We start from the raw sequence: 26,589 nt of genomic DNA on the forward strand, positions 1-26,589 counted from the left end.
TCTCTCTCCACCCTCTGTTAGAATAGAAAACCAATGGAACTGGGGACAAAAAGAGCTGAGAAACAACAAAACCAAACCCAAAATGTTTGAGAACAATAGAGTCTGAGAAAGGAATACTAAACACCAACCATCGGTCCTTTAATAGCTGCACTGACGTGTCCAGACACAGTGGCGTTGCCTTCCAGTTTAGTATTGAGCTTTTGGAAAGACAGCCAAAAGAAATTATTCATAAAGAGTCATGTTCCTTTTTAGAATTTTGAAATATAGCATGAAAATCCTTTCCAAATGAAAGTTGGTGATTATAAGTCTCCTGAGCTGCTTCATGGTTTCCTATCTTCGGTCTCAGTGCCAATACAGGAATCCTCCAGAACTCGCCAGCTCCTTCGCAGCCTCCCGCTTTCACCGACACCCACCACTTGTGTATTTCTTCATACTGATGGAGCTGATTTTGAGTGGGGTTTTGTTTTTTGTTTTTTGTTTTTTGTTGGATATTTTTAAATCCTCTGTATGAGCTTGTCACATGTGTTATAAACCCAACTGAGAGCAGGGAAAACCATTTAACAAATTTGTAAATTATATTTCAGATTCTGAAACTCTTTCTCTTTTCATTAGCCCTGCAAGTTCATAGAAATATGACTTTAAGTGAAATTTATGCAGATCTCTGTTCAGACTTTAAAGAATAGCTTCTTTCTACAAACACAAAGTTAATTGTCAAAGGGGCATATATAAGCAGTATGTACAAAACTTAATAACTTATATAAGATGTAGGTGCAAAAATCTCATCTATATATATAAAAGCCTACACAACCGTTATGACCGAACGACCAGAACGACTGGAATGACCAGTCGCTATAACACGCACTGGTCACCAGGGGGTAGATGCTTAATGCAGGAGCTGCCCCCTGAAGGTCATTGCACTCCCACAGCTGGAGCACCGCTCAGCTGACCAACCCATCCCAGTGGCCCACCAGCCCTGAGGCAACCACTCCCTCCCTCAGTAGTCCTGCAGGTCCAATCTCCAGAGAACAGGCCAGGCACCAATGGACCAGCGCCTCCAGCATGATCCCAACAATGCCACTGGCCTCCTGGAAGTCATCCTCAGGCACCGCGGCTGCTTCCCCTCCCTAGACTCTCTGCAAGGAAGCAAGGATATAAAAGCTACCACCAGGTGGCTCCCAACAGCCGGTATAAACATCAGTGGGACAGATCTGGAACCTGGGCTGGCAAGGGCGTCCCACCACCCACCCAGAGAACCAATCGTATCTTGGCCTTCCCCACACCCCTCAAGACCCCACCTGTGCATGAATTCGTGCACTGGGCCTCTAGTAATTCTATAAATCAGAATAATGAATGATAGGAAAGTATAGTTCATTGTGTGGTTAGCTGTCATTTGCTGCTATGGTTTGAGACCCAGATGAGTTTTTTGCAGCAGCACCATGTAGTCAGTGGCCTTTTCCCCATAGAGTAGGAAACAGGGCTCTTACACACACACCACTCAGCAGTGCTCTCCAATGGCGGGCTGACTTGCCTCACAAAATCATAGGTACCAGTTTCCAAAGCTACCGTAGGAGTGTCATTGACCTTCACAGTTGCCAGGCCTTCCCTGCTCTGCTAAAAGGAAAGCAGAAATGGTCTATGAGCAACTCCCCAAATGCTTGGGGACCTTTGTCATCTGCTGACCATACCAATCTGGAAATTGCAAATGTATAAGATGTATTTGTAATATATGCATAATTTATAGTATCAACATGTAATGTATAAGATCAGAGCTGCAATCTGAGTTGCTTATTTTTATGACAGTGACTTTATTATGCTATTAGCATGTAGAACATTTAATTCAGCCAGAAAATAAAGATCAGTACCTGTTGGCTTTTTCACTTTTCAGAATATGAAGTTATATCCAGAGAAAATGGGTCATTCAGTGGGAAGAACAAGTCCATTCAAATTACAAATCAAACCTTCTCCACCGTAGAAAATCTAAAGCCAAACACAAGGTAAGCCACCAGTGCTATTACAGGTGAATTCTGAGAGTGCAAAGTCAGAATGAAGGAATGGAGTGACATCATCCCTCTGTGTCCTCAGGGAGAGTCTAATTTGCATTTCATTCTTTGGCTTTCACAGCACTTGAAACCTCTAAAGTCATACTTTCCAAATATGCAAGTTACTGGTGGGGATATAAGAGCTAACAAGATGGTCTTGTAAGTTAACATATAGCTGGGAACACTGAAAAATAGAAGTTCATTAGTACCAGATGTTGATATTAAATACCAAAATTTAGAGAAGGAAGTCTGTGGACCAGTGACACCTGGAGTGTGCATGAGGTAAACTACATTTGAAGTACAGAAGAACTTAGCTGGCATGCTGGAAAGGGGAGGGCAAGAAAATAAAAGCCATGAGGTAGATGCAAGGGTCAGTGTGTAATAGTTAATGCTTAAGGTAACTAGAATGAGTCCCAGATATAGCAATCCTTTGCTTTCGGGTCTTTTTAAAATAGACAAATGAGAACAGATTTTTAAAAAAAAGATATAAATAATATTAGCATCATTCTATAATAAACAACTTTTCTTGATATCCCACATTACACATTGACACCAGGTTGTTTATATTGCTACTAGAGGCCCAGTGCATGAAAATTCATGCACTGGAGGGGAGTCCCTCAGCCCGGCCTGTCCCCTCTCACAGTCCGGGAGCCCTCAGGGGTGGGAGGTGACCCGGTGATCAGGGGAAGGCGATGCCCCCATCACACCTCTGCTGCTGCCACTACCAGCAGCACAAGCCTCGACCGGCTCTGGTTACCTGAGCCTTGGGCAGCCCTGGGCAGCTGGGGGGCTGAGGGGACTGGGTGCCACCATCTTGTGTCTGTGGGCGCCTCCATCTTTGAGGGCGTGGCAGTCAATTAGCATATTCCCTCCTTATTGGCTGTGGGTGCTGCCATCTTTGAAGGCAGGGCAGTCAATTAGCATATTCCCTCTTTATTAGATAGGATGTAGATTTGTGATTCTTTTATAAATCTAAATTACACAATATTTTGTCAGTTCACTTTATTATTACAAGAAATATAAAGGCCTTAAGACATTTCTAGAAATGCAGTAGGGTTTTTTGTTTGTTTGTTTGTTTTTTAATATATTTTTATTGATTTCAGAGAGAGGAGGGGAGAGGGAGTGAGAGACAGAAACATCTATGATGAGAGAGAATCATGGATCGGCTGCCTCCTGCACGCCCCACACTGGGGATTGAACCCAAAACCTGGGCATGTGCCCTGACAGGGAATCGAACTGTGACCTCCTGGTTCACAGGTCGACGCTCAACCACTGAGTCACGCCAGCTGGGCTGCAGTAAGGTTTTTTATGTTTTGTTTTACATGGCTGAATTGCCAAATTTAGTCATGTCAAACAAATCAAAAATCAAGGAGATTCTTAAATGGATACAGCCAAGCATTTTCTTAACAAAGTCAATATGCTAAATGGTCCTGGACTGAATTTTACTCTCTGTGGGAAATCAATCTCTCCTCAACTCCAAAACACTGTTCGGTAAATTGTCTGTGCTTCCTGTTTAAAAAGAAAAACAACTGGCATCGTGAGTTGTAGTCCACCAAGGAACATAGAAGAATTTTCAGAGGGACACAATCGGGAATTTTTTCAGAGAGAATATTGCAGCGCTCAGTGAAGTTCCTCAGTGTTGCAAAAGATCAGCATAGGTGAGAGCTAAAACTCCAGCATCAGAGACTTTGTTCATAAATTTCACCTCCTGTATCTTTCATTGTCATCAATGGATTGGATGGAATTGGATATTGACTGTGACAACGCAAAAGAGCCCATTTTGGCTCTGTCAGCAGGAAGCATCTATTTCATTATAGATGGCTGCTATATATTAAACTCTAGTCCAATTCTGCAAAAATAACACTTTTCCATAAGCATTTTTTTCAAACTTTCTATTTTGAGCTATAATATGGAAAATTTTGCAACTGCTGATGTTCTTAAAGGATTTAAGTTAGCCAAAATAAGCGTATATTTTAGTAATGATGATCTTGGTTCTGTTTTCTTAACAAGATTAACAGAGACAGAGCCTTTTTTACTATAATACATTTTAAAGAAAAAGTAAAAAATAAAACTCATTTAAATTGGACTTTATAATAGTGGACTTGGGTTTACAGGACTTGGAAGGAATATCTCTTCAGTTTCCTGCTTTTTATTCCATTTAATAAAAAGTGGGCTGTGTAGTATACAGGAAATACATTGAAAAGCATCCAATTTCTAAATGTTCATTGTGTTCCTTTTCTGAATCAGGCTGTCCTCAGAATTCACAGTGCACCTATTAGCTATAATCAGAAGTAGAACAGTTATTCCAGTGACATTTTCTCTTTTTTTAATTCTTTTTAATCCTAATCTGAAGATATTTTTTCCATTGCCTTTTTTTTTAAGAGAGAGTGGAAGGGAGGAAGGGAGGGAGAGAGAGAGAAACATCAATGTGTGAGAGACACATCCATTGATTGCCTCTCACACAAGCCCCTACTGGGGCAAGAGATCAAGCCTGCAACCCAGGATGTGCCCTTGAATAGGAATTGAAGCCAAGACCCTTCGGTACATGGGCTGACGCTCAAACCACTGAGCAACACCAGCCAGGGTTCTAGTGACATGTTCCATGTGATTTTTTTGTTAAGTGTTTGTGTTTTCATTTATTAAGTGCCAACCATATCTCAGCGGTGTGCTTAGTGTTGTGACTACAAATCAATAAACATGGTGCCTGCTCTTGAGAAGCTAGAGGTTGGGGTGGGGAGAGGGTAGGCAATTAATAACAGATTATACTACACAGAGTGGTGAGAGCTCTGGTAGAAGTATGTCCAAGGCGCTATGGGAACCTGGAGTGGGTGGCACTTCACAAGGTCTGGGGAACTTAGGGAAAACTTCCTGAAGAAGGTGGCACCTGGGCTGATCCTTAAGGATAAGTAGGAAGGAGCTATCGAGATGACTGTCTCAGGGGAAAGGAATGTCAGAGAGAATAGCACTGTCAATGCAGAAGCAAGAGTGGCATGGTTGTGGGCAGTGAGCAATATGCTGCTTTTACCAGAGTGAGGGGTGAAAAGTGGACCGAAAAGAGAGTCAGCAAAGAGAGGTGGCAGCAAAGAGAGGTGGAAGCTAGGTTGTGGAGAGCCTTCCATGCCAGATCAGGAAAATGGGGAGGGACTTGTTCTTTCATTTTTGTTTTCATTTTGACTTTCATTTAGTTGAAAAAATCATTTTTATACTTGAGCTACTTATAATGAGTGACTGTTGGTGAAATAAATCTACCAAAAAAGAACATTTTGTTAATGTCATGTAAGAACGCCATTTTGGCATCTTGTTCAAGAAAAGTACCTTTGGGTTGAGTTGCATTTTACCCTGGAATCACAGGACCAATCTGGGATTCACATCTAGCTTCTGGTCTAACTGTTGTAGAACGCGTGCGCATTGTTTCTGCCCTTTGCCTCAAACTGAAATACAACCATGTCCCCTTTATCCCGCCCTCATGGTGTGTGTCTTCCTTATGTCTCTTGTCCTTTGTCAGTGGGCCTTCTAAGGAAGACCCCTACAGCCTATTCTCATCTATAGACAAAGCCCAAAGGGAGGCCCTTTCTGCATGTGTCTTTGGGGGAGAGCAATACTAAATTTAGTTTAGGAACCCTGCTGACTTTTACTACAAGGCATAAATTTGAAGCCATTCAAGTGTGTCTGTATGTGGCTTACTCAATGTTATTTTTAGAGTTTGGTATGATTGAATGAAATCCATTAGGATATAAAGACTGTTGATGTTCATATATATGATTTCACCAGGATTATGTTGATAGACCCTAATGGGTCAGGATTTAAAAGCTGTATATCAGTAATTTGAAGTAAAAAACATTTTCCCATTGGGGGCAAATATAATGCCTGTGGGTGTAGAGGTGCTCTAATGAAAATTGTTTTGCCTACAATAAATGAAACTATGTGGTCTTCAGTAGGTCCCAGTACCCAAAGAGCCTGTGAATGCATACCATGCTCTCTTAACAGAGGCATTCAAGAGATTAATTTGTCTAATTTAATGAACAAAGGTTTTGAGCTGAAATATTAAAAACTATTTGTTGAAATCCCTATTACTCAAAGTAACTTAATAAGTTAAGGAAGGAAGAATAAGCTGAAGTCTAATTATTTCATTGAATTTAAGGTTTCAGAAGCCTAAAAGTACCTACAGAAACAAAACTAACACCCATGAAACAAGCATCATAAGACAGCATAAAAGAACATGCCAGTGTAGGACTTACACCCAGTTCTGCAATTTATCAGGAGAGAAAGCCTCATAGAGCACTTGGGACTATAACTTGGCAGTAGCGGATAGGAAGGAATGGGACAGGCTGGCAAGAAAAGAAAGAGCAACAATAGCATTCAAGTCAAATCCACGTGCATGACTCAGGTGAAATACAAGTAGTCCTCGAAGTTACTATGGACAGCAAGGCTGCAGCCAGAACAATAAAATTACGAGTTCCCAAATTTAGGTTCATTGGCTTTTTGATGCAAGCTTTTTTCAGACTGTATCACATTGTAGTTTCATTCCATTGTATCTACTGCCCAACCATGGCCCAAGATTAATGCTAATAAAAGAGACTGTAAAATAAAGAGGAAGTATGTACAGGATGCAGCCAGCAGGTGGTTTTTATTAGCTTATAAAGAATGACTTTGGTCACATTTCAATGCTTGGGAAAATTTTATAATCAAAATATATGGTAAAATTGAATTCCCAAAATAGGCAAACTTTGAAGTATAGCTGTTCTGAGATTTTCTATTTGAAAAGCTGAAGAAGATAACTTCTAAAAGAATTCCAATCCTGGGAGGCATGTGTAAATAATTTACTTTAATAGCATTTTCCATCATTTGTCCAGACTAAAAAAAAAAAAAACCTGAGCTCTAAAATAGGTGATAATTACTAGCTAATCTTTATACACAGAGGAAGGTGGTGTAGAGAGTTAAGTGTTAGAACATTTAACACAGTTAGAACAAGGCAGAGAAAATAGGTCTGTAGAGCCTGAAAAATAGCCCACAGAATGGGACCACCCAGCAATGCCTTGCTGCTGGGAGGGTTCAGCTCCATACCTGCAGGAGATGTTTCTGTTTATAGAAAGTGGGGCCGCACAGCTATTCTGGGGCACGTGGAGGCAGCCCCAGCCTTGTCAATGACCTAGCTAGCCCATACTCTTAAGATTTATTTTCCCCTTCTTTTTCCCCATGAAACCTCAATGTGTGCCTCTTATTGAACCTCGATATGTGACTCGTATTGAACTAAAAGAAAAATATTAAGAAGAACCTCTCCTTTCTGGAGCCAACCTCTTTGTTTACAAAGACCACTATGATTATTTTTAGTTCTGTGAACAGAACTGATAAAGTATATGACTTAAACAATTGCACCACTGCTTGCAGCAGTTCTCAACCTGTGGGTCGCGAACAATGAAAATACATCCTGCATATCAGATATTTACAGTACGATTCATAACAGTAGCAAAATTACAGTTATGAAGTAGCAACTAAAATAATTTTATGGTTGGGGGTCACCACAACATGAGGAACTGTATTAAAGGGTCGTGGCATTAGGAAGGTTGAGAACCACTGGCTTAAAGGATTAGGAAGGGTGGACTAATTGATCTCCAGTCTCTCCCAACTCTAAAATGATATAATCTTATAATTTCTGAAGCCAGGCACAGAATCAGTGGGAAAACTGGAACTGAAATTAAAACCAAAACCTAGGTCAGTTTTACATCAAGTAGACTTGTCCTGATAATCCATTTTTCTTTGAATCTGTGTCTGTGGTATGCAATTTGTTTTCAGAGAAATTGTTTTTAATACTCATTTTGATAATCCATTGATGGGCCAGGTTCTTCCTGATGAACTGGTTGGGCAACATAGATGGACACACAATTGCTGTACTAACAAAAAAGCCCTTCACCCTCACCCTTCTCTTCACCTGAGCCCGTGGCTCTCCTCACTGACTAAAAGACTGAAGAATCCACGGTGTGTGCCAGACTCAGATGTGGCCCAGCAATTTCCTATGGAAAATGCACTCTGTCTGGTAATTAAATAAATCAATCACTAACCTGCTCAAGTACTTCTACTGTCCTCTGTGGCTTGGGGGGCGCGGGGGGCGGGGGGGTAAGGGGGTGGAGAACAGTTCTTCTCTCAGGCTGAAACCTCCCAAAGTTTCCTGCAGCTGACAGCAAAGATGGTTTGGGACTATTGTTTATGTTGTTTGATTTAATAAAATGTTGGCGCTAAAAGTAAACGGTAACAGAGGCAGCAACTTATAAACTGTAAATCTGGCTGAAGGAAGCAGGCATATGGAAGAGCCATTATGTCCTTCGCGGTGTTTTTGTGAAATTCTGGTCTCTGCAGACCCTGTGTTGAACTTTTCAACATCTCTTCTCCTGGGCTGGGTAGAGAGGAGTAAAAAAAAAAAAAGCCGCCAGAGCCTTAGCCAGTTTATTTAGTTTCATTGTAGGTATCGGCAGCAAAACAACTGCTTCTTCATTAGAGAAGGGAGAAATATAGGGGACTGGTCACTTTTGTAACTTTTCTTCAAGCAAAAGGACAACTGAAAGCATAGAACTCCACTAGTCTATAAAGAGACTAATCAATCCTTCTTTTCACATCACCATATTCTTTTCATTAGTTTTCACTTACAGTTTTTTAGTAGTTAGTAGAGGGGTGTCAGAAACTCACAGCAACACTATAATTACAGTGCAGCCCACACCTTACATTTATGTCCTCCCCCTATCACCCCCCCCCCCCCCGCCCAGAAATGGGAGACACAAGAAACGTCCCTGAGGCACACCAAGCAGCTAGTTGGTACCTGATGCCCACTGGTACCCTGCTCCCCTCCACTCTGTCCCTGTCTGGGACTTACTTTGCCCTCTAAGTCCCCACAGCTCTGCCCTTTTGCTCCTCACCTGTGTTCCCAGGTCTGCATATCTGCATGTGGTGGGAACCCAGAAATGCTTACTGTAAGCCTGCAGTGTCCTTGGAGAACTGATTGACTGGGTTTCTCGTTCCCTATTGGACCGCCCCTGACTCTTTTCCCTCTTATTCCACTTTTTTCTCTCCCTGACTGATGCCTCACCTGAATGAGGCTCAGATACTTCAAGACTGCACTAAGGATAAGATTAGCTAACCAAACAATTCAAACAAACAGCTAAGAGCCTTTCTATATAAAAAGCAGGTTGCTTGAGGTTTTATGAGACTTTTGTTAGAGTAAAAACCAGCTTTTTAAATCAGTGGAAGCATATAGGAAGTTCATCCACTAATGAAAAGTATAGTCAGCTCTATATTAAGGGAAATAGTTATAGAGAGGAATAAAGAAGGGAGGCAGGAGATGGCAGCAGTGTCTGCCGTAGCCAGACCTGAAGAGTATTCTCAGGCTGGAGCCTCTAGGCTGGCGCGTCCCTGTCTCTGACAGTTTTGCCCTACAAATTCCCACTATTTGAATCCCTAGTTTTTTACTTTTCTGAAAATTGATATTTACTGCTTATGCTGATGTTCACAGTTATTCTCAAACTCTACCCTCTTCTTTATTATCCCACTACCCTGGGATAAAAATTGGAGCTTAATACCAGAGAATATTTAGACTCACTATGTACCAGACCCGTTGGAATCTATTATCTCATTTAATCCTCACAAAAAAACCTCACACTTTTCTACCCTTTAAAGGCTATGGTTAGTCACAAGTAACATTATTACCCTCATTTTTCTACAGGAGGAAATTGAGGCTCATAGAGGTTAAATAACTTACCTGAGAGTGCCACAGCAGTGCAGCCGTGAGCACAAGTCTTTCCGGCTTGACCTTCACCATAGCGCCACACTGCTCTGACAGGGAGACTTGGGGGAGAGTATTTTTGTTTGGGTCCATACCTACCCAAGGGAACCAGGCAAGGCATCTGCCAAGGGGGTACTTGCTGGGCTTGTCCTCTAAAAGGCCCAAAAGTTTGACTACAGCTGTCATCTGGACTGCACCCCATCCAGATATTCATTTTGATTGAACAGTTCTTATCAATGGCTTTTTAAATTTAATTTTCATTTTTATCAGAAATCCATGTACATGGTTTTAAAACTCAAATGTTACAAAGCAGTTCATTTCTAGTCTTAAATTGTTTCCCAGAAGCAAATCTTTTCAATTATTTTATTTTTCAGCTTTATTGAGATATAATTGACAAATACATTTGTAAAGATAAAGTATTCAATATGATGATTTTTTATATATAGTGAAAGGATCCCCCCCACCACACACACACACACACACACACACACACACACACACCCAAAGTTAATTAACACATCCAGCACCAAGTATATGTAACTGGGAAGGGGGGAGGGTGGTTACACTTGAATTTTACTCTCTTCGCACATTTAAATTATACAATAAAATGTTATATATTACATCCTTAGGCCTTATTCATTGCACAACTGAAAGTTTATACCCTTTTACAAGCTCTATTTCCCCTACCCCCTAGCCCCTGGCAACCACTTTTCTACTCTGTTTCTATGAGTTTGAGTTGTTGTTGTTTTTTAGATTCCACACATAAGTGATACTATGCAGCATTTGTCTTTCTCTGTTTGCCTTATTTCACTTAGCATAATGCCCTCCAGGTCCAACCCATTATTGCAAATGTAATATTTCCTTCTTTTGTGTGTGTGTGTGGGAGGGGGTTGTTGTTGTTTTTGTTAATCATCATCGAGTGGGAGGGAGGGAGGGTGAGGGAGAGAGGGAGAAAGGGGGAGAGACAGAGAGAGAGACAGAGAAAGAGAGAGAAACATCAATGTGAGAGAGACACATCAATTGGTTACCTCCCGCATATGCCCTGAATGGATCTGGAAACAAACCTGCAACTCAGGTACATGCCCTTGACCAGGAATTGAACCCAAGGCCCTTCAGTGCATTGGCCTATACTCTAACCACTTAGCAACACCAGCCAGGGTGATTTCCTTCATGTTTAAGGCTGCATAATAGTCCATTATATACATACATCACATTTTCTTTATCCATTCATCCAGCAATAGACACTTAAGTTGTTTCTATATTGTGGCCACTGAATAATGCTGCTATGAACATTATAGTACAAACTAGAGGCTCAGTGCATGAGAATTCATGCACTGGAGTGGGGGTCCCTCAGCCTGGTCTGCCCCCGCTCACAGTCCAGGAGCCCTCGGGGGTAGGAGGCGATCCAGTGATCAGGGGAAGGCAATGCCCCCATCACACCTCTGCTGCTGCCACTGCCAGCAGCGCAAGCCTCTGCCAGCCCTGGTTACCTGAGCCTGGGGCGGCCCTGGGTGGCTGGGCAGCCGCCATCTGAGGATTGCCTGTGCCTCAGGCCGACCCTGGGGGGCTAGGGGGCTGAGGGTGGGTCTGGCCACACCATGCACCTGCCGCCACCCCTTCTCCCTCCCCTCCCCCTGGCTGAGCTGAAAGAACTGGAGGACTCTGGTGGCAGGCGCAAGGAGCAGCTGTACCCACCTGAGGGTACCAATTTCATCCCATAAGCAATATACAAGGGTTCATTTTACTCCACATCCTCACCAGCATTTGTCAACTCTTTTTGTTAATAGACAACCTACAGGTGTGAGGTGATATCTCATTGTGATTTTGATTTGCATTTCTCTGGTGATTACTGATGCTGAGCACCTTTGTATGTATCTGTTGGCCATCTGTATGTCTTCTTTAGAAAAAATGTCTATTCAGGTGATTTGCTCATTTTTTAATTTGTTTATTTGCTTTTTTGTTACTGAGTTGTATGAGTTTCTTATATATTTTGGATAATCCATTATTGGGTACATGGTTTGCAAATATTTTCTCCCATTCTGTAGGATGCCTTTTCATTTTGTTGATGGTTTCCTTGCTGTGCAGAGATTTTTGTTTGATGTAGCCCCACTTTTTATTTGCTGTCTTTGCTTTTGGCATCAAATCCAGAAGTCATCATCAAGACCAAATTTAAGAAGCCTACGTTTTCTTCTAGGAGTTTTATGTTTTTCTGGTCTTATGGTCACGTTTTTAATCCATGTTGAGTTATTTATTGTAATGTAAGATAGTGATCCAGTTTCATTCTTTTGCATGTATCTGTCCAATTTTCCCAACACCATTTTCTGAAGAGAATATCCTTTCTCCTTTTTAATATTCTTGATTTCTTTGTCATAAATTAATTGGCCATATACATGTGGGTTTATTTCTAAGGTTTCTGTTCTGTTCCATTGATTTATGTGTCTGTTTTTATGCCAATACCATACTGTTTTGTTACTATAGTTTTATAATATAGTTTGAAATCAGGAAGTGTGATGCCTCCAGCTTTGTTCTTCTTTCTCAAGATTGCTTTGCTTATTTAGGGTATTTCGTGCTTCCATACAAATTTCAGAATTGTCTGTTCTATATTTTTCAAAAATGCCATTCCAATTTTGATAAGAATTGCATTGAATCTATAGATTGCTTTAGGTAGTAGGAATATTTTGACAAATTAATTATTCTAATCTATGAACATGGAATGTATTTCCATTTATTTGTGTCAGTTTATTTAATCAATGTCTTATAATTTTCACTGTACAGATCTTTCACCACCTTGGATAAATTTATTCCTAAATATTTTTAAAAGATTTTTTACTGATTTTTAGAGAGAGGAAGGAATAGGGAGAAACATCAATATGAGTGAAACATCAATTGGCTGCCTCCTGCATGGCCCCTATCAGTATCAAGCCCACAATTCAGGTATGTGCCCTGATCAGAATCGAACTGTGACCTCCTGATTTATGGGTTGACGCTCAACTACTAAGCCACACCTGCCAGGACTATTCCTAAATATTTTATTTTATATGCTGTTGTAAATGTCTTCTTAATTTCTCCTTCTGATAGTTCATTGTTAGTGTATAAAAACATTAATGTTCTGCAACATTGGTGAACTTATTGGTTCTAAGTTTTTTTGGTGATATCTTTAGGGTTTCCAATATATGGTATCCTGTCATTTGCAAATAGAGACAATTTTACTTTTTTATTTCAGATTTAGATGCCTTTTATCTTGTCTGATTGCTGTGGCTAAGACTTTCAGTACTGTGTTGAGTAAAGTGAGTGGGTATCCTTATCTTATTCCTGATTTAGAGGAAAAGCTTTCAGCATTTTATTGTTGAGGATGATATTAGTTTTAGTGTATCATATATGGCCTTTATTATGTTGAGGTATGTTCCCTCTCTACCAACTTTGTTTAGAGTTTTTGTCATGAAAGACTGTTGAATTTTGTCAAATGTTTTCTGCATCTATTGAGATTAGCAATGGCTAATATTTCCAGTACTATGTCGAACAGGAGTGGTGAGAGTGGGCATCCCTGTCTTGTTCCTGTTCTTAGGGGAAATGGTGTTAGTTTTTGTCCATTGAGTATGATGTTGGCTGTGGGCCTGTCATATATGGCTTTTATTATGTTGAGGTATGATCCTTCTATTCCCACCTTGCTGAGAGTTTTTATTAAAAATGGGTGTTGAATTTTGTCAAACGCTTTTTCTGCATCAATTGATATGACTATGGTTTTTTTCTTTCAATTTGTTTATGTGATGTATCACGTTTATTGATTTGCGGATATTGAACCATCCTTGCATCCCTGGGATAAATCCTACTTGGTCATGGTGTATGATCTTTCTGATGTACTGCTGGTCTGATTTGCTAAGATTTTGTTGAGGATTTTGGCATCTATGTTCATGAGGGATATTGGCCTGTAATTCTCTTTCATTGTGTTGTCTTTACCTGGTTTTGGTATTAGGGTGATGCTGGCTTCATAGAATGAGCTTGGAAGTGTTCCTTCCTCTTGAATTTTTTGTAGTAGTCTGAGGAGGATAGGTTTTAGTTCTTCCTTGAATGTTTGGTAAAACTCCCCTGTGAAGCCATCTGGTCCTGGGCTTTTGTTTGCTGGAAGCTTTTTGATGACTGCTTCAATTTCTTCCATAGTTATTGGCCTATTGAGATTTTTAGATTTTTCCTGATTGAGTTTTGGAATGTTGTATTTTTCTAGGAATTTGTCCATTTCCTCCAGGTTGTCTAGTTTGTTGGAGTAGAGTTGTCCATAGTATTGTTTAACAATCATTTGTATTTCTGTGGGGTCTGTTGTTATTTCGCCTCTATCGTTTCTGATTTTGTTTATTTGGGTCCTCTCTCTTTGCTTCTTGGTTAGCCTGGCTAGAGGCTTGTCAATCTTGTTTATCCTTTCAAAGAACCAGCTCTTGGTTTCATTTATATTCTGTATTGTTTTTTTGGTCTCTGTGTCATTTATTTCTGCTCTAATCTTTATTATCTCCTTCCTTCTGCTCACTCTGGGGTTTTCTTGTTGCTCTCTTTCTAGTTCTTTGAGATGTAGAGTTAGATGATTTACTACCATTTTTTCTTGCTTTTTGAGATAGGCCTGTAGAGCTATAAACTTCCCTCTCAGGACTGCTTTCATTGTGTCCCATAGGTTTTGGATTGTTGTGTTTTCATTGTCATTAGTTTCCAGGATGTTTTTAATTTCTTCTTTGATCTCATTGGTAACCCAATCAATATTTAATAACATGCTATTCAGCTTCCAAGTGTTTGAGTATTTTGGGTTGTTTTTATTGTAGTTTATTTCTAATATTATGCTATCGTGGTCTGAGAAGATGCTTGGTATGATTTCAATCTTCTTGAATTTGGAGAGACTTTGTTTGTGACCCAATATGTGGTCTATTTTTGAATCTGTCCTATGAGCACTTGAGTGGAATGTATATTCCGTGGCTTTGGGGTGAAGTGTTCTGAAGATGTCAATTAAGTCCATCTGATCTAGTGAGTCATTTAGGATTGCTATTTCTTTGCTTATTGTTTGTCTAGAGGATTTATCCAGTGATGTGAGTGGTGTATTAAAGTCCCTTACTATGATTGTATTGTTGTCTATCTCTCCTTTGATATCTTCCAGGAGTTTTTTTATGAATTTGGGTGCTCCTGCATTGGTTGCATATATGTTTACCAGGGTTATATCTTCTTGTTGTATTGATCCCTTTAGTATTATGAAGTGGCCTTCCTTATCTCTTGTTATAGCCTTCACTTTGATGTCTATTTTGTCTGATATAAGTATTGCTAACCCAGCTTTCTTTTCCTTTCCATTTGCCTGAATGATATTTTTCCATCCCTTCACTTTCAGTCTGTGTGAGTCCCTTATTCTGAGGTGCGTCTCTTGTAGACAGCAGATGTATGGGTCATGTTTTTTTATGCATTCAGCCACTCGATGTCTTTTGGTTGGAGCATTTAGTCCGTTTACATTTAAAGTTATTATTGAAAGGTACTTGTTTGTAGCCATTTCTTTTTTTGTGTGGCTGCTTTCTTTCTGAGCTTTTTATTTCTTCTTTTTACACCAGTCCCTTTAGCATTTCTTGCATTGCTGGCTTGGTGGTGATAAACTCCCTTAGCCTTTTTTTGTCTGTGAAGCTTCTTATTTCCCTTTCAATTTTGAATGATAGCCTTGCTGGATAGAGTATTCTTGGATTCAGTCCTTTGCTTTGCATCACTTTGTAAATTTCTGTCCATTCTTTTCTGGCCTGATGTGTTTCTGTTGAGAAATCATTTGATAATCTGATGGGGGATCCTTTGTAGGTAACTCTCTGTTTCTCTCTTGCAGCCTTTAAGATTCTCTCTTTGTCTTGTACATTTGCCATCGTTATTATGACATGTCTTGGTGTGGGTTCATCATTTGGGGTTCATCTTGCTTGGGACTCTCTGTACTTGTGTAACTTTTTTCTTCCCCATATCTGGGAAGTTTTTTGTCATTATTTCTTCAAATAGATTTTCTAATCCTTGTTGCTCTTCTTGTCCTTCTTGCAGCCCTATTATGTGTATGTTACTTCGTTTCATGTTGTCTCAAAGCTCCCTTAGGCTCTCCTCCTGCTTTTTAATTTTTTTCTCCAGTTGCTGTTCAGATTGAGCTTGTTTCTCTGCCTTATCTTCTAACTCACTAATTCGGTCCTATGCTTCTTTTAGCCTGCTGTTGAAACTTTCCATGGTGTTTTTGATTGTAGCTATATCACTTTTCATTTCTTCCTGACTCTTGCATAGGTTGTTGATTTTCTCATCCATCCGGTGAATGAATTGTATAACCATTATTCTGAATTCTTTTTCTGTCATGTTGCATGCTTCAACTTCATTAAGTTCCTTTCTTGGCGACTCCTCATTGTCTTTCCTCTGGGTGTTGTGTCGTCTCTTCATTCTGGTTATCTCCCGATGATTCAAACGTGGGCCTGGGCCGTGTGCAGTGGGAGCCTCCCACCACCCTAGTGTTACTGAAGAGCTCTGACACTAAGATGTGTGGTTGTTGTGGGTTGGTTTGAACCAGGCTCGCTCAGAGTCAGTGTTGCCAGCGCTCAGGGTGGTGCTGAGGCCAGGATCCTAGTCTCAAGCAGCTGTTTCCCAAGATGGCGTGGTCGCTGTGCCCGTGCAGGCTGCCCAGGAGTGTCCGCGCAGGGAGCGGGGCTCTGCAGTCTAAGACTGCCCGGTTTAGCAGCCCCTTTGAAGACCTGCAGAATCTAACTGTCCCTAGCTCATACACACTCACACCACACACGTCCACAGACTCCTCTATCACTTTCTTGCGCTCTCACATTCTCTACCTCCCTACCTTCCTGCTGGTCGCCAATTTCCTCTCTTAAAAACTCTCTTTATCTCTTCTTGTAAGGTTGATGTAGCTTTTGTTTGGGAAATTCTTTCTCTTTCCTTCAACTCTGAAAGACAACTTTGCCAGGTAGTTTTTTTATTTCAGGCACTTTGAATATATCATGCCACTCCCTTCTGACCTGAAAGCTTCTGTCGAAAAATCTAATAGTCTTATGAGAGTTCCCTTGTACATAACAAGTTGTTTTCTCTTGCTGCTTTTAAGATTCCCTCATTGTCTATAGCATTTGACAATTTAATAATAATGCTGTCTCAGTGTGGATCTCTTTGGATTATCTATATTTGGAGATCTGGACTTCCTGGATCTGGATGTCTCTTTCTTACCCCAGGTTAGGGAAGTTTTCAGTTATTATTTCTTTAAATAAGCTTTTTGCCCCTTTCTCTCATCTCCTTCTGGAACCCCTATAATGCATATAATGATCTGCTTATGTCTCATATGTCCCTTAAGCTATCTTCTTTTTCTTTCTTTTTTCCTTTTTACTCCTTTGATTAGATAAATTCCAGTGCCCCGTGAAGTTTGCTGATCCTTTCTTCTACTTGATTTAGTCAGCTGTTAAACTCTAATGATTTTTTTTTTCAGTTCAGTTATTGTATTCTTCAGCTATATGTTTTCTATTTTGTACTTTTTACTATTTTCTTTGTTGACATTCTCACTTTGTTCATGCATTGTTCTCCTGCTCTTAGCAAACATCTTTACAATTGTTATTTTGAACATTCTATCTGGTAAATAACTTATGTTCATTTCATTAAGATCTGTTTCTGGAAATTTTTCTTGTGGTTTTGTTTTTGTGTGTGTGTGTGTGTGTTTTTGTTGTTTTTTTTGGACCATATTCCTGTTTCTTCATTTTCTTTGATTCTCTTTGGTGATCTCTAAACATGAGATAAAACAGCCACCTCTCCTAGTCTTGATAGACTATTCTTATTATAAAAGTGAATCACTTTGATCAATCCAGCCAAGTTTCTAGTTGTCTCTCAAGCCTCTGAGAGTGTCCAAGCCACCTTCCTTGTTTCTAGTGGCTTCAGGAGTTGAGGGTGTGCCAAAACCTGTCAGTGTCCCAAAAATGAGAATGGCAGTCAGCACGTAGATGCAGGCTGATTATAAACTGGACCCTCAGGTAGCAGCTGGGCAATTATGTAGTTAAGCCCCTTCTAGGGAAACACTGGGAGATGGGTGTTTTTGCCTGCTTCCTCTCTGCTGGGCCCAGATATAGCTGTGGGGAGGAGGGAATACTCCTGCACCTGTTAAGAACTGCTTCATTTGATACAGTATTGGGAAGTCTGAGGAATACAAGCCCCATTGGCTCTAAGAGCCAGGTAATCTGGGGGCCCATCCCTTGGGCGGCAGCCACAAAAGCTGGAGTGCCACCCATTTGTAAAAATTCCTTCCAGGGAGACACTAGTAACTTGGTTTTGTTGTTGGAGTGGGCTGAAGAGAGAGGGCAGGAAAGGTGTTTGCTGTTTCCGTCTCTGGGGAGGATTGCAGCCAGCCACTAGATGTGTGCTGAAGTTAGAAACCTCATCCTCAGGTAGAGTATGTGGGAGGTTTGGCCTGTTTCCTCTGCTCTAATCACTGGATGGGAGTGGGAGGTGAGTGCTCAATGCATTTGTGAATAACTGGGTTTTGTTTTGCTATATTCTTAAAGGTCTCATAGACACAATCCCCATTGGCTTTCAGAAATGGGTATTTAGAGAGTCTTAGAAATTGGGAAAAGTATCACAAATGTTGGCAAAATCCAGATGCTAGGTTTGAGGTCCAAACCCTTTGCTCCTCAGGGAAAAGCCGGTAGTTGGGAGTCTGCTCCTGATTGTATGGCCCTGTGGCAGGGGGTTCTGCCAAGTGTCTCAGCCTTTCCTAGGCATTTTGATGTGGGTGGGTGTTCTGTCATTTGCCCAATGTGTAGGAGCTGTTCAGCTAGTTTCTGGATCACTTTCATTAGGAATTGCTCTGTGTGCAGTTATACATTCGTTGTGTCTGTAGGAGGAGGGGAGCTCAGAAGCCTATGTCACCATCTTGGTCACCTCTGCAATTTCCAATTATTTTAGCTATTTCTTTTGTCAATTAAATCCATATTTCTAGACTGACCATTTCTCAGAATGATCAAATACTCAAGTCATCTATATGTTCCATGTACTTTTTTTATGGCAACATCTCCTGGAATTCCTCAACATCATCATCTTTTGGCTCTCTCCTATGTTGAATAACCTAACTCATACATCTCCTGCCTCCCTTCTTTGTTTACGCCCTCACATTGTGGCACTTCTTCAGAAATACATCTTGGAAAAAAGCTTAAGGAAGATAATAGTTTTTAGTCTTTGCATATCTGAAAATATCCTTGTTTTACTCTAATACTACCATTTAGCTAGACATGGAGTTTAGGATACTATGAAGATTTTTGAAGACATTGTTCCATTGTTTTCTAACTTTCAGTGCTGCTAGGAAGTCAAATGTTATTCTGATTCTGGGTCCTTTGAATGGGACCTATTTTCTTCTCAGAAACTTAAAATCATTTCTTTACCCCCATACTCTGAAATTTTGGAACATTTGTGCTTTGGAGGTTTTTTTCTTTTTTCATTTTTCTGGGTGTACATTGGGCCTTTGTAATCTGCAAACCCATGTCTTTCAGTTCTGAGAAATTACATAATTTCCAGGATAATTTCCTACCCTCCTTTTCCCTTATCTCTTCTAGAACCCACTACTTAGGTATTGTATTCCCTGAAATAATCCTATTTTCTTATTTTTTCTCTTTTCATTTCTTTTTGTTCATGTATTTGTAAAACTTCCTTAACTTGATCTTCCAAATCTTCAAAGTATTATTTAAATAGCTTTGTTGTGCTTTATAACTTTTTAATATAGCATCCCATGCTTATTTCCTATGTATAATCAATATTGACCTACAATGTCATAGATCTTGTGATATAATGTGCTTCTTGGGGAAAAACTTTGCCACTTCAATATTTCCTCTTTATATAGGGTTTAATCTGCCAAAAATATGTACCTTTTAGTCTCCATGCTGTTAAATTTAGTTTAAAATGATTTCTTCAAAACTTGTCAAGTTACCACAAAATGTTGGCAAAAAAAACAAAGTTTCTTAGGAGTATTTGTGGCCACACTACAAATAGAGCTGAAGTATAAATAACTGCAAGATAATAAGACAAGGAGATGGTTCCAGCAATCAGAGTTAGCCAAAGCACAGGGCTGTTGGCAGTGGCCTGGAATGTGGGATGCATTGCCCACTTGAATCAAAGTCCAGATGCCTGTGGTTTCTTTTTTCCATTATCAGTTCATCATACTGGTTTGTTTTTGTTTTAAGGTCATCAGGCTTCTGAGCAAGAATCTCATCTCTAGAAAATATTCCATGCCAAAACTCCCTATGTATGTGCAATTTATTTAAATGAGTGACATGTGGTTTCATATCGGCATTCTCTTATTGCAAATGATAAATGGCATCTTCTATCAGTTGATTAGGTTACAAAATGCTTTGATGTGCAGTCTCAGTAAAAACCCAGCATATTTTTATTTTTTTTTTACATATTATTATTTAGTTCTGAAAGGAAGGGACAGGGAGAGAAACATCAGTAATGAGAGAGAATCATTGATCCGCAGCCTGCTGCACGCCCTCTACTGGAGATCGAGCCCACAACCCGGGCATGTGCCAACCAGAATCAAACCCAGGACTCTTCAGTCCGCAGGCTGATGCTCTATCACCTGAGCAAAACTGGCTAGGGCAACCCTGTAAATTTTAATCTTCATTTCACAAAGGTTGTAAAAGCAGACAGCACAATGGTTAAGAGCCTCAACATTCTTAACTGAAAAAATGGGATAACATTGATCTCTTGGGGTTTGTGTGTTACTTTATATACACAGAATGATTAATGTGTCTGGTATATAGTAAGCACCCCTAAAGGGGCTGCCATTGTTGTAATGCTAGAATCTGTCTTAAGGATTCCAGCAGTGTGTGTTAATCCTGTCATCCTTCTGTTTTTCACTTATTTGTAAAATATCTTCCTTTTGTTTGTTCTGCATTCTTATTCAATTACAGACTTCTCAAAAAATGGGAATTATCTACCAAAAGCCTATACAAATTTGAGACTCACCATACTATCAGCTGACTCAAATTAATTTTGCATCCAAATACTTTCTGCATCCAAAACTCCTAGTTTTAGGCAAATGGAAACTAGCTTTACTATTTGAATTTCTTAAAAGGATGTGCTTTGCTTAAGTATTCTATGAATTACATTTCTCAGTTATTGCATAGCAATTTAATGTGTACTTCTTAAGGATATAATCAAACTGGTTTTATTTGGGTGTTTTTTTATCCTCATGAGAGGATTTATTTACTAATTTTAGAGAGAGGCAAGGAGAGGGAGAGAAAGAAAAAGATCCTTCTGTTGCCTCCCATATGCACCCTGACCAGAGATTGAACCTGCAATCTGTTTTGGTGTATGGGCTGATGTTCCAACTGAGCCATCCGCCAGGCCTGTGTTTTGGTTTTTAACATAAAAGCTAAGAGCCCTAGCCCATGTGAATCTGATTTGCAGAGACAAGAGAAGTCTGCCTTTGTGCCTATGCTCTTCAAGAGGTGACACTTCCGTGTCCCTATTCTGGAGATGATGTGGCTTCCTGTGGTCCACAGAAGACCTGAGTTCCAGGGAACACAACCAGGAAGTCCTTGTAAAGACATTTTTTCATGTGCATTTGTTTCCCATAGCTTAGTCTAATAGTTTCCAAATGTCAATGGAAGCAGGATTCAGCTCAGGAACTTGTTATAAATTCCTACCTGGACCCCCTCAAAAATTTGATTCGATAGGATGGAGCAACAAGTCTGCATTTAAAACAAACTTTCCCCACAGCTGCTGCTATGCGATTCCAACATAGGTAGTGCAAACCCCACAAAGAGAAACACTGCCTAAGTCTAAGGCTTTGAGGGTTGGGATAAAAGGAATAAAAAGGGCTCTCCCTATTTCTTTCCCCCAGGAAGTAGTTGAAACATCTAGAGAAAACCGAGGGTCCTTGTTGCTGGAATTGGCCTGGGTCCACCACATACCTCTTTCCTATATATCCATTACCAACTTGCCCAGTTATTTCTACTAATTTGGACTTTTTTAAACAGACAACTATTTTATTAACTTAACCCTGTTCTTATACAAAGCATTACACAAGCTGTTTAGAAAGTTAAGATTCAATATTTTGTTTTCCTTTCCTTGTGCTTCTAGAACATATGTCCATTCAAAACAGATTCAGGAAGGATGTTAGTATACAAGGGATTGTTGTCTCCCCCTGAAGAATATATTACAATTTTATTTTCATTTCCCCCCTACACAGCTATGAATTCCAGGTGAAACCAAAAAACCCACTTGGAGAAGGCCCACCCAGCACCACAGTGGCATTCAGTACTGAATCAGGTAATCACATCAACAGCAATTCCCAACAAGGATGTAAAGGGCTACAATGTTTTGCAATAGGGAACTTGTTTGAAACCCAGCCAAACATTATGTATAGTTTCTTGAATTTCCAAAAATCATCTATGGGACAAAACCAATTGTGGAAGATTCCCATAAGGAAAGACCACTTATGTTTTTCCTCATATATTTTGATGTAAGAAAAAAATTAGGTATATCAGTTTAAAAGAAAAGTGTTTAATCTATACTCAAAAATCTAGTGAACTAATGGTCTTCTGTATGCCAGCAACAATGCCTAGAATCAAAATATCAGACATGCTGAGCCATACATCTAGAAAGGAAACTCATTTGACACGTTTGTTTTCTGATAAGCAGCTGTGAAATTCTCTTTTGTGAGCTTCTAAGCTCCAATTCCCTAATGAGATAAATATATACTCACAGCATCATTTGTGTAATTTTACACCAACTGCAGTTCATGGCACGTTGGTGATTTATCATCAGTAATTTTTGTATGAAACTAAGAGGAAGCTTTTAAGCTAGAACAGCAATGAAGATGTCTAACTACTCAAATCACAATTAAAAGATACAGCTGACTATCTGGCAGAAGATTTCCAATTGAGACCATTTCCAAAACAACACCCACATACTTTCCAATTCCATTTTAGAAAGAGTAAACTATTTTGTGGGTAAAATTTCTTTACTGTAAACACCCACCTTCTTCACTGTACCACTGGAACACTGAGACCTACTTACTTAATAACTTCTGACTCTGTTGCTATTTCTCCTCAGCGGATCCAAGAGTGAGCGAGCCAGTTTCTGGTAAGTACCTGTCTTGATGTGAACGTAACTACATGCTTTTCTAAACTGATTCGACTATACAGACATGGCAGAATGTAAGTCATGATATCAATCAGGTGTGAATGAGTATCCAGAACACTCAGTTTCATCAGGAGTCTGATGTTTTGGGAACAAGTTGGATATTTTGAAGCTTGCTTTCATTCATGTACCAAATTTTCTATATAATAACTGTCAAGATATAATACCCTCATTTCCACTTTTAATAACAAGTCACATTAGAGCAGCTGTTTAAATTGTATATGCTGCAACACAAAACAAAACCTGAATCCTCTCAGGATGCTGTCTACATCTAGCACTGCAAAGGCTATTCAACACCTAAAAATACACCTCTACAACTTTATCACTATTGACAGGAACTTAAGTGGGGCCTTATGTGTTTAACTCCTATAATATTTTTGGCTCCAATATTTAGCATTGGAGAAAACCAGCTGTCAGCAAGTTGACAGTGAACTTTACAAACTGTTTTTTGTTTGTTTGTTTGTTTGTTTTTTAAAGCTTTTAGGACAGCTCTTCAACACCAAAATCAGATACTAAACTCAAATCTTATGTTTTCCTTATGCAGGAGGAAGAGATGCCATCTGGACAGAAAGACCCTTTGATTCAGACTCTTACTCAGAATGTAAAGGCAAACAGTATGTCAAAAGGACTTGGTATAAAAAGTTTGTAGGGGTACAGCTATGCAACTCTCTTAGATACAAGATTTATCTGAGCGACTCCCTCACAGGTAAGCAAGACTACCTGCTGTTTTGAGTCTTGTCTATCAGGGAATGCTTTGCAGCATTCTGTAAAACTTGGTCTTTACTTTGGACAGAAACTAAGGTATGATGTAAATACAAATATTCTTTTTGAACAAGAAATAGCCTAGAAAACAAGGATTTAAGACATGCTATTAGAAGGTAAACAATGAAAATGCAATTTGAACAGTGCTATCATGGCAAACTTGAATGTAAAGACACTAGCCACATTCAAGCTCAATTTTGTTACAGCCAACCAAGGATAAAAACCTTACTGATAATAAAATGGGTGTATCTAACAGTACTCATGGGAGGAATATGACAATCAAAATTTTAAGTCTTAACAACAAGATCAAGATTACAACAACTGGCTGGAAAGGCTCTGTAACCGCTTGCTCCAGACCCAGCAGCTTATTTTCACTTCTATACTCCTACAATAAAAATTTTAAACAAATAAGGCTTAGAAAGGTAGGCATTTGTTCAATTACTCAATAGTATCTGCTTTATTCAGACATTGTTCTAGGTGTTAAGGACAAAACAGCAAACGAGACATAAGCAAGCCTTCTTGTAGCTTACAATCTAGTTGTAGTGCTTTGAAAAAAAACTTAGAGTGGAACAAAACGGCTGAATGGAAGCTCCTTTCATTAGAAGTACTAGGAAAAGCCTCTCTGAAAAGATAACACTGTGCCAGGAAGAAAACTACGAGAAGGCACCAACCAAGCAAAGATCTAGGGGAAAGCAAAGATGGAGGGAAGAGAAACTCAAAGGCCTGTGGCACAACATGCATAGCCAGTTCCACTGGTGTGGCTGAGGCTTAATAAGAGGAAGACAAGGCAGGCAGGTGTGAATCCTGTAAGACTTTGGGTTTTCTTCTGAGTATAACAGGAGTTTGCTGGAGAGACTTATGGGAGTAACATTACCTGAGTAGCATTTTTAAAACATGTAGGATATGAGAGGAAGGGAGGAAGAATAGAGAGGCAAAATGAAAAACAGGAATGTCAGCTGGGAGACCATTTCATAGCTCAGTCAAAGGGCGCTGATGGCTTGAACTAGGGCAAAAGTACAAGATCAGGAAAGAATGATTATTTGGAACAATGTGATTATTTCACAACTAGAGGCCTGGTGCATCCGTGGACCGGTGGGGTCCCTCCGCCTGGCCTGTGCCCTCTTGCAATCCAGGACCCCTCGGGGGATGTCAGACTGCCCGTTTTGGCCCTATCCTCACAGGCCAGGCAGCCAGGGAGGAGCCCGGGCTGGGTGCTGCGCAGCTCCCGCTCATCCTGGCCCCACTGCGCCTACCACCACAGCTCGGTAGCGAGCTGCCAGGGAGACGGGAGAGGCTCATGCCACCGCAGCTGCACTTGCCAGCCATGAGCCTGGCTCTGGCGCTCCCACTGTGGGAGTGCACTGAACACCAGGGGGCAGCTCCTGCGTTGAGCATCTGCCCCCTGGTGGTCAGTGCGTGTCATACCGGCCAATCGTCCAGTTGCTTAGGCTTTTTTATATATATATACTAGAGGCCCGGTGCACAAAAATTTGTGCACTGGGGGGGGGGTCCCCAGTCCGGCCTGTGCCCTCTCGCAGTCTGGGGCCCCTCGGGAAATAACGACCTGCTGGCTTAGGCCTGCTCCCAGGTGGCAGAGGGCAGGCCCAATCCCTAAGTGCAGCCCCTGGTCGGGCTCAGAGTAGGGCCGATTGGGGAGTTGGGGCGCCGCCCCATCATGCACAGAGCAGGGCGGATCAGGAGGTTGTGATGCCACCCTCAGTCACGCTCAGGGTAGGGCTGATTGGGGGGTTGGGGCGCTGCCCCCTGCCACACACAGAGCAGGGCCCATCAGGGGGGTTGGGGCTCCATACCCTGTCACACACAGAGCAGGGTCGATCAGGGGGTTGGGGAGCTCCCCCCTGTCACTCACAGAGCAGGGCCAATCAGAGGGTTGAGGAGCTCCCCCCTGTTACTCACAGAGTAGGGCCGATAGGGGAGTTGGGGCACCACCCCCTGTCAAACACAGAGCAGGGCGGATCAGGGGGTTGGGGCACTGCACCCTGTCACACTCAGGGCAGAGCCAATGGGGAGGTTATGGCTCTACCCTGTCACACACAGAGCAGGGCCTGTGGGGGGGGGGGCGGTTTGGGGCGCCGCACCCTGTCACACACAGAGCAGGGCCGATCAGGGGGTTGGTGCGCTGCACCCTGTCAAACACAGAGCCGCAGGGCGATCAGGGGGTTGGGGAGCTCCCTCCTATCAGGCACAGAGCAGGACTGATCAGGGCGTTGGGGCGCCTTCCCCTGTCATGAACAGAGCAGGGCGGATAGGGAGGTTGTGGCCCCGCCCCCTGTCACTCACAGAGCCGCAGGTCGATCAGGGGGTTTGGGCGCTGCCCCCTGTCACGCTGATCCCGGTGCTGGGAGGCATATTACCCTTTTACTATATAGAATAGAGGCATGGTGCACGGGTGGGGGCCGGCTGGTTTGCCCTGAAGGGTGTCCTGGATCAGTGTGGGGGTCCCCACTGGGGTGCCTGGCCAGTCTGGGTGAGGGGCTGAGGGCTGTTTTCCTGAAGCAAGTGACTGAAGCTCCCAATCGCTCCTTGTTTTCTTTTTTTTTTTTTTTATTCTGGGCCAGCTTTAGCTCTGAGGCCTCGCTGCTGAAAACATCGATACAATGTTGCGGTCCGGGGCTGACTGACAGCTGGTTTCTGGGGTTTTGTTTAGCTTCTTATTTGCAACACAGTACATAGTTGCTTAGAGTTAGCTGAGAGGCCGGCAAGTTAGGCGGGGAACGTTGGAGTCTGCAGTCACTGGAGCAAGCGAGCCTCCCTGCTCGCTTCAGTGCATGGCTGCCGGCCGCCATCTTGGCTGACAGTTAATTTGCATATACTCACTGATTAGCCAATGAAAAGGGTAGC

The 26,589-nt window shown here is 41.2% G+C and overlaps 1 protein-coding gene across 8 annotated transcripts in view; it reads left to right on the forward strand.

Annotated features, from left to right (window-relative positions):
* Positions 1 to 26,589, forward strand: part of ABI3BP (ABI family member 3 binding protein) — a 260,392-nt gene that overhangs the window by 231,108 nt on the left and 2,695 nt on the right. For all 8 annotated transcript variants that reach the window (XM_070406074.1, XM_070406069.1, XM_070406070.1 and 5 more), the window contains 4 exons: positions 1,886 to 1,994; positions 22,013 to 22,092; positions 22,879 to 22,908; positions 23,510 to 23,671. In XM_070406074.1, the coding sequence (XP_070262175.1) occupies positions 1,886 to 1,994; positions 22,013 to 22,092; positions 22,879 to 22,908; positions 23,510 to 23,671 (381 nt within the window). The remainder of the gene's footprint in view (positions 1 to 1,885; positions 1,995 to 22,012; positions 22,093 to 22,878; positions 22,909 to 23,509; positions 23,672 to 26,589) is intronic.

The sequence above is a fragment of the Myotis yumanensis genome, unplaced genomic scaffold, assembly GCF_028538775.1.
Source record: "Myotis yumanensis isolate MYYU_CA2020_CCGP unplaced genomic scaffold, mMyoYum1.0.hap1 SCAF_2, whole genome shotgun sequence".
Taxonomy (NCBI): Eukaryota; Metazoa; Chordata; class Mammalia; order Chiroptera; family Vespertilionidae; genus Myotis; species Myotis yumanensis.